Source organism: Egretta garzetta, unplaced genomic scaffold (genome assembly GCF_000687185.1).
Source record: "Egretta garzetta isolate BGI_Z169 unplaced genomic scaffold, ASM68718v1 scaffold51, whole genome shotgun sequence".
NCBI classification, from domain to species: Eukaryota; Metazoa; Chordata; class Aves; order Pelecaniformes; family Ardeidae; genus Egretta; species Egretta garzetta.
In genome coordinates, this window is record NW_009258549.1 from 3,089,545 (window position 1) to 3,097,683 (window position 8,139).

At 53.3% G+C, this 8,139-nt stretch overlaps 2 protein-coding genes across 2 annotated transcripts in view; both read right to left on the minus strand.

Annotated features, from left to right (window-relative positions):
• Positions 1 to 242, minus strand: part of CBX7 (chromobox 7) — a 39,301-nt gene extending 39,059 nt beyond the window's left edge. The window contains exon 1 of the mRNA XM_009647853.2: positions 162 to 242. Within this exon, the coding sequence (XP_009646148.2) occupies positions 162 to 242 (81 nt within the window). The remainder of the gene's footprint in view (positions 1 to 161) is intronic.
• A 1,034-nt stretch (positions 243 to 1,276) lies between these two features.
• Positions 1,277 to 8,139, minus strand: part of PDGFB (platelet derived growth factor subunit B) — an 8,990-nt gene continuing 2,127 nt past the window's right edge. Inside the window, exons 2-6 of the mRNA XM_009647752.2 lie at positions 6,178 to 6,261; positions 5,477 to 5,682; positions 3,603 to 3,744; positions 3,010 to 3,179; positions 1,277 to 1,773 (exon numbers count right to left, since the gene is read on the minus strand). Coding sequence (XP_009646047.1) covers positions 3,043 to 3,179; positions 3,603 to 3,744; positions 5,477 to 5,682; positions 6,178 to 6,261 — 569 coding nt within the window. The 3' untranslated portion in view covers positions 1,277 to 1,773; positions 3,010 to 3,042. The remainder of the gene's footprint in view (positions 1,774 to 3,009; positions 3,180 to 3,602; positions 3,745 to 5,476; positions 5,683 to 6,177; positions 6,262 to 8,139) is intronic.

The window sequence follows — 8,139 nt, forward strand, 5'->3', positions numbered from 1 at the left end:
TCCGAGAGCAGGACTCCGAGGTGACACTGGAAATTCCCATCATGAGCAACATTTCTGCGAACGGTGACTGTGTATCGGGTGTGCAGAAACAGCCCTTGCCCAGAGAGTCCTCCTCCCTCCTCCGGAGCAGGCAGAGGCCCGGGAGGGACTCTACAACCGACCCTCCGGTTGTTCTCCGAGTCCTCCTCGCTTAGAAGAGCTCGTTTCTGTCTCAGACGGCTGCTGCCAACTGCAAAGACCATCCTCATTTCTTTTCTCCATACCTACACAGAGCTGCCCACATCTTGGACCAACTTCCAAGCTAGGCTGGGCTGGGAACATCTAACGGGCAAAAACCCAGAAGGGATTTAAGAGGGAAAATGTGAGGAAAACGATGGGAGATGCGGGGACATTGGCACGGAGAGAGCAGCGGGGGCACAGTGCGCAGGGCACCCGTGAAGGGGTTAAAAACCTCGGGGGAATGACAAGATTCTGCTTTCAGGACCACAGAGCAGGCAAGGACAGCTCACTGAGATGAAGTCATGCTTCTAAGTTTGGCTCGTGTTGGTCTTGTTGTGGTGCCACTTCGCCGCCTGCAAGGAAGCTGCGCTGGGGGGTTGGCGGGGAGCGAGAGAAAAGGGCACCAAGATGGAGAGAGAGCTCGGACGATGCCTCTGCCTGTCCCGGCCCAGACCTCGCAGGCACGCTGCGGTAACAGCACGCTTCTCTGCCAGCCCAGCGGAGCTGAGGCGTGCATGTGCCTCTCAGCTTCCTGCCACTGGGGAATGAAATCCATTTAAGAACATATATATATATATATATTTATATATGTATGTATAAATACACATACACACACGCACGCACACGTATATATATATATATACACACACACACACACGCACACATATACACACGCACACATACAGAGCAAATTTAAAAAATAATCTTGAGTCCGAGCCTGGAAAGTTGAATTCTCCACCAGCATGTGCAAAGATGGCTCCCCTTGGCAGGGGCCGGGGGCGTGGAGACAATTCTGCCGCTGTCTGCTCCTTCCCCACGATCCAAACACCTTCCAGTCAGCACCAGGAGCAGGAGGGGAAAGGGAGGGGGGGGAATGCATTTGGCTTGTTTGTTTGTTTGTTTGTTCTGTTCCCCGAGATGTTGTATATCTTAGTGGTTTTGGTTTTTTCTTTCTTAAAATAAAATATACACACGCACATTAAAAATATATATCTGTCCAGGTAGGGTGATAAAAGTCCTTAGTGCATTTTCCATCATCGGTCGCCACTCGCAATCTGAGATATGCCCATTTTCAAAATGTACGTCCAGTGCAAGCGTTGATCTCAGACGGGACCCCCAGCCTTACCAGAAACACGAGGGGAAGGGGGAATATTCCCCTTCTGCCTTCTGTCCATTTGTTTTTCTCCTTCTCTTGCAAGAAATTGGACCCACTCTCCTTTTCACATTTTCCATCCCATCCTCAGGAGCAGGGAAGGCATTGTCCTGTCCTCATCGCATGTTGTGGCTGTCAGGGTTCATGGTTTTATTTGTACTTTGTTCTTTTCTCATATATATATAGATAGATAGATAGGTCATGTTTGTCCTTTTTTTGTGTGTGTGTAAAATTATGCTAATAAATGAAAGAAGGGAGAGGCTTTGGTGGGATAAGGTCCACTGATGGAAAGGGAAGCACCAATTGCCGTCTGAATCAGACGTCGAGGCAGACGGACAAAGAGGAAAAGTTATCACTCCGAGGACCCCATGGGGGCAATACAGCAAATATATTAAATAAACCTGGAAGCGAAACAAAAACAGACGCGGCATTAGAATATGTAACCCTCTGCCCCTGCAACTCCCCTCCTCTCCCGTTTTCTCCTCTGGAAATGTTTGTGTCAAAGTGCCAGATTAGAAGCCCAGGAGGGCTTTTGACCTTCTCTATTTTTTCCCCTGGACAGCTTGAGCCAGAGCTGAGATTTGCATGGGTTTGCATCATTTCTGCCCTGGGAACCTTGGGCTGGCCAGGAAGATCCTGGGATAATCAGAGCCCTCGTAGTGCTAAGCGTGGGAATACCAATCCCAAGACACCGCCTGGCGCCCCGCATCCCCATCTCTTGAACACCACGCAGCTGGAAGCCCATCGTCCCCCTCTCCCAAGTCCAGGGGCAGTGAATGTGAAGTGAGTGGCCCAGGCTCCTTGAAGGGGCCGCGGCAGAGCTGGAACTGCTGAGTCACGGGCCAGGGCTTTCCCTGCTGGGCTGTGCTGCCTCTCTCTAAATTCAGCCCCCCAGGTCCACACCCTGTCTACTCTTTCTTTTCTGCACCTTTCCCTCTCTCATGAGGAAGCAGGGCTTATTCTCCTTTCCCTTTTACCAGTGAAATTCTTCTGATGACAAGGGAATTATTCCTGTTTACACAAGTCAGGGAGAGAAGAATCAGACCCTGGGCTGACAAAGTCCAGATCTCTTGCCAGAGATTCCAGTTCTCCTTTCCCCTGATATGACCTTTCTTATGCACACAGGCTTCCCGCTAGGAGAGAGGTCAACCAAAAGTGTTGCTGCTTTTCGGTCCTTCTGCCAACTCAACTAATGAAATAAAAGGAAAAGGGATCCCCAGAGCAACATTAATTCTCTGCTTTCAACGGAGAATCAATAGAGAAAGGAGAACAGGAGTTGCTCTGCAGAAGAGATGAATTGCACGGACCCCACGGGGATTTAGGTGTAGAGAGAAGTCAGGCCCACTCTCTGCCTGGGAGGGAGGCAGAGAACGGGGAGGGCAGGGCCCGAGAGCAAGTATGGTTGCAGCGTGATCCTTCCACCTCTGCAGAGAGCCATAAAGCCATAAATAGGATGCACGCGTTGGGTCCCAGCCTAGTCCTTCCCCCTCCTTCCATCCTGGTTTTATCACACCCAGGCCCTGCAGCAGCCCCACACTGAATCAGCGCCTGGTGCTGTGGGAAGCGTCCGAGGCGCTCGGGCAGAACAGTGTCCCGGGAGAGCATTTCTCCTGACAGGACAAGCAGCTTGCTGTTACCTGCCTTGTGCTCTCTCTCCCCTGCCAGCACTTCTATGCTACGAGGATTTCTTTCAGCACTTTCTTATCGTTGACATGCTTGTACTTCTTATGTTTCCTCTTCTGTGCCGGCGGCCGGCTTACTCGCTGCCTCTGTGAGACAGCGGCTGTGGTGAACGACGGTGACAGACCTGCCAAAACAGAGGGGAGAGTGTCTGTGCAGGGTCATGTTGAAATATTTGGGTCATGTTGAAACATCTTTCCCCACAGACTATCAACAAAGAGCTCTGCAACAGGAGGGCCACAAGGCCTCCTTCTTCCGTCTTTCTGTGCCTCATCCTCTGTTCTCCACAGCCTCTGCTCTCTCCCTTTTCCCACGATGCCCTTCCCCTCACCTCTCACCTTCCCTTCCTTCATTTCCCTCGGTTCCAGCCCCTTGCTGGCAGGCAGACATCCTGGGAAAGGTCCCTCGGCTGCTATAAACCAGCGAAGGCCCATGGGATTCACTGGAGCTAAGCAGATTGAAACCAACGGAGGGCTCTTTCCTCTCCCCCCCCCGTCCCCCGTCTCTCTTCTCACGCCTCCCTGCACTCCACTAATGCCGAGGTCCTTACGTCTCTGTTCACGTGGCCCTGGCCGGCTGCTCCTGGGGGGCTGACGGGACACCGCTTCACACCGACACTGCACGTGGTCCTCCAAAGGCACGACGACTTTTTTGAATTTTGGCTTCCTCTGGACAAATTCGATCTTATTCACCTATTGGGAAGAGGGAGGCAAGCAAAAGATGAATACAGCTGTGGCTCCCCCTCTGCAAAAATAATCAGTGTCAGTATGCTTCAGTACCAGCTTTCTTCCTAAAGGGTCAGAAGGCAGTTTATAGAGCATGGTTCAAATTCAGGGGTGGTGTGTATGGGAGCTAATTCTGCACAGACCAGGCAAGCAGACCTAGACCAGGCAAGTTTGGATGTGACTGGTTGTTTCCCCCTTTCCTAACTATTGCTGCTGCTTAAGCGGGATGACTGGCTGATCACAGTCAGAAACATGGGACGTGCATGACATGCTGGCCTGTTTCTGACAGCTGCGATGGCGGAGACCTGGGGGCAACCAGAATTCATTCCCACAGGATGCTACAGGAAGGGCAAAAGGAGAAAAAACTCAGGCCCGATGCAAGCAAATGCAGCTTCACCAGCTCTGCTGAGGCCTGTCTGAATTTGTCTCATGCTCTTTAATAACTCGCAGGGCTGAAGCCCTCAGCTCTGTTTCACGGGAAAGGCAGTGCTCTGGAAATTCCCTCGGACTCTCCACCAGTGCTGACTCAGAGGGAAGACTCACTGTTCCACATCCCACCACAGGGCATGAGCTTTCTAGGGTGTCCTCCCACTCCAGGAGCGGCCAGGCCTGACCCCACTCAGCTTATCTAACAAGACCGCGGTCCTTGAAGTGCTCCACAAGCTATAAATACTTGCTCTGCCGCGCGTCTGGGATTGAATTCCTCTAAACCCACTGCCCCCAGCAGCATCCCTCAGCCAGTGCTGAAGCAGCCAGGCTGTTTATCTTTCCTTGAAAGCCCACTCCACACGCTTCAGACCACACGCTGCTCGCTAGACAAACACTTCCAGCCAAACAATAGAGAGACCTCTGTCCTCAAAGAAACCATTTCCAGGTCACTTTTTCAGGCTGGCTTTTGACCTCTCACTTGTTTTTTCCACAAAAACAACTCCTGCTCCCCCCCCATTTTTCCCTCATTCAGCCTGGCTTTTCTGAGAAAGGAATTTCCTGATGAAAAGGGCTGTGTGAATACAACCTCTCCCAGCCAACCTCTGCCGCCTGCCCGGGGGAGTCTCTTACGGCTCAGGCAGAGGATTAGTACGGGATGAGTATTATTTTTAAACAAGCTGTCTGGGAGGAAGCTGTGAGCAGATCACTGGTAGCTGTGAGGAGGGCAGGATCAGAGCAAGAGGTTAGCCATCAGGTGCCTGCTTGCTGCTGGAGTGGGTCAGGAGGCAGCCGTGGGGCTGAGAAAGAGGAGAAGCTGCTCCAGTGCGTGTCTCGGGAAGAAGCTGCAGCAGCAGCGGGGGGATGGAGACTGACACCGCAAGCCCTCATCTTTTTGCATCAAAACCAGTTTCCGCAATGAAAGCGTCCTGTTTCTTCTGCTCTAACGCAGCAGACAAGGCTGCCTCGAGCCACAGAAATAGCCGCGGCGTGGAGCTGCAGCTGGGGACGGTGCCCTGTAGCCCTGCTGTGGTGACAGTCCCCAGCTGCTGGACAGCACCAGCCTTCCCAGCAGCTGGCAGGGACGGACAGACGTCACCCCACGCCAGAGGCTGCAGCGCTGAGTGATTAATGCAGAAGGCATGACTGCAGAGGGGGTGCAAGGGATCAGACCGCTGGGTGAGCCTTGCACCTGAGATCCGCTGTAGTTTTTGGGGGGTAGGGATGGAGGTGGGCTGGGGGGGGAGGGAGCAGCAGCCAGCATCTCCCTTACCTGGACGTGCCGGACGCGAATCTGCGTGGGGCGACACTGCACGTTGCGGTTGTTGCAACACCCAGAGCAGCGCTGCACCTCCACGCAGGGCGGCCACACCACAAAATTGGCGTTGGTGCTGTCCACCATGTTGCGGGAGATTTCAAAGACCACCGCCCGCGTCTTGCACTCCGCGAGGACAGCTGGCTCCGCCGCTGCCAGAGCATCTATGGAGGGCCGAGAGAGGAAGGGGGGATGAAATGGGCTTTGCAGCTGTTACCAGCCCGCCGCAGCCACCTCTGCTGGGAGAGAAAGACCCCCCACATCTCTCTCTCACACACACATGTTCTTTCTCCTTCTCCCACCCCTCCAGCTCCCTCCCTGGACAGAGCTGCACCCCGTGGAGGAGACCCCAGTAAAATGATGCATCTCACTGCAGCGGCAGCCCTAGGCAAGGAGATGACACTTCTTTAGAGCAAATCAGCACCAGCAGGATTTAAAGCAGAGCAGCTTGCAGAGCTCCAGACTCCCTCTCCTGCCCTCCTGGGGTGCAACACCCTGCTCCTGTGCAAAGCCCAGACCCTCATTCCCATCTTGTCTACACATCCATGCGCACTGTAACCTCTCCCCCCACACATGTATCTCAGACATGCCTCTGCACCCACCCAGAGCTGCTCAGGTGAATGTCCCAACAATCACAAGGCGCAACACCCCCGACTCACCTAGGCTTCGTCGCTCTCGAGACAGGGCCACGGGGTTTTGACCACTCTGAGTTGCATTCAGGTCCAGGCTTGAGCTATCCTCCTCTGCAAAGGGAAAGGCATGACCAAATAGCACCAGGTAGAGGCAGGAGAAGACATCAGGCACTTGTGCTCTGCTCACCGGGCAAGGTGCAGAGATGTGGGATAAGCCATGGCCCCAGTACGTCATGCTACGTGTCAATCCACCTGCAAGGTCACAGCTGTGCTGGGGCACTGAGACTCTAGGTTTGCTCTTTACTCAGGCTTTGTTCAAAGCAACAAGCCTATCATGAAAGAGGGGTCCCAGCCAGGTCTGGGAGAGGAAAATTCCAGCTCAAGAATGACAAGGCCTTTGGCACGGCTTTCTGGTCTCAGAGAGGAGTAGCAGAGGGGTCCAGATGAGCTGGCTGAGATCAGGATACCATAAGAAGGATCAAAGACCGGGTGGGACCAGCAGAAAGTTTGGTATACAACACTGAGGTGCCTTGCTGGGATAGCTTGGGACTGGGAGAGTTGGGCTGTGAGGGGGCAGGTGAAGGGGATGATGGGTGGGAGGTGGGGTGCTTGCTTTCTCACTCCCAACCCACCGCAGCCGCTCTAGATTGGAGTCAGTTTTATGACAGAAGAATGGAAAAATAAAGTTCGAATTACTTTTCCCCTATACTACTCTAAGGTAAGCTGCAGGATCTGGAGGCAGTTCAGTCAGCGATGGGAGAGGAAGGCAGATAGCATTCAGGCCAGCCCTGAGCGGTTCCCTCCCACCCCACTGCTTTTTCCCATAGGAAGCACTGAATAGAGAAATGCCCATAATCCCCATGGAGCACTCCAAGACGCAGCCCCTCCTGAGCTCCGGACAATGGCCGCGCTCGGAGATAGCTCCCACCCAGCCACAGCTCCTTCCTTCTCTGACCTGCTTTAGCAGCTGAAGGAAGCTGAATGGACGTCAGCATCCAGGGAGCAATTTTCTTATAGGGAATTTGGGGCCAGTGGAAGAGCTCTGTTTATCAGATGTGCGGTGGAGCAGACTTCCCATACCTATCATGTCCCATCCCTCTTCCTCAGCCCTGCCCTAGCTGCAGCTGTCTTATAAGGGGGAGAGGAGACTTTGCTCTCCGCTCAGCTCTGAAGCAATTGCTGAAGGATTTGGGATGGGTGCACAGAGGCTGTATTCACAAGGCAGGAATCATGTGCCTCAGCAGTCAACATCTACATGCAAGGTGGACAGACAGATGCCCTTTAAAGCAGGTGGAGAGGCGTGATCAATTCTGGGACACCGTTAATCTCGCCCTGCAGCAGACACCCAAAATGAGATCTGGTGGATCATGCTCTAGAAGGGCATGTAGCTCTGCCAGGGGCTGCAAAGAGTGCCTGGATGACTGGCTTAGATGGCCATGCCTGCTTGGCAGGCAGTCACAGTTGTAGCGTGTGAGGTCAGGAGAGCAGTATCCCAACTCATCTGCCTCCTGGAGCTGCCTAATCCTGGCTCCCTGTGAAGTCAGTGGAGGGCAGTGGCTGTGACACACGCAGGGGGCATGGACAGCACAGGGGGTAGCCCCAGCTGCTTTGGGGTTATTTTGCCAACACATTTATTTGCTAATACACTAATTCCACACAGGGCAAGCAAATGTCCCTTGGTCACTACCTGGGAGCAGATGAGAACCACAGGGTGCAACAAAGAGACAGCTTCACAGCACCATTTGCTGTTTCCCTGACCAGCCTTTCCCATCTGGGACCTGAAGTGAGACCAGAGACCCAAAGCTCTGCAGCCTTCTCCCATACCCTTGGGCTTTTCAAGCCAACAAGAGATGTCCATTTTATTTTTTAATCATGAGGGTGATTAGTAACTGTGATAGAGATGTATCTGTTCCTTAGACACTGGGACATGACAGACTGCACGCATCTTCTCAGCCACTCCTTCCCCACCTCTCCAGCCTGCGCTGCCTG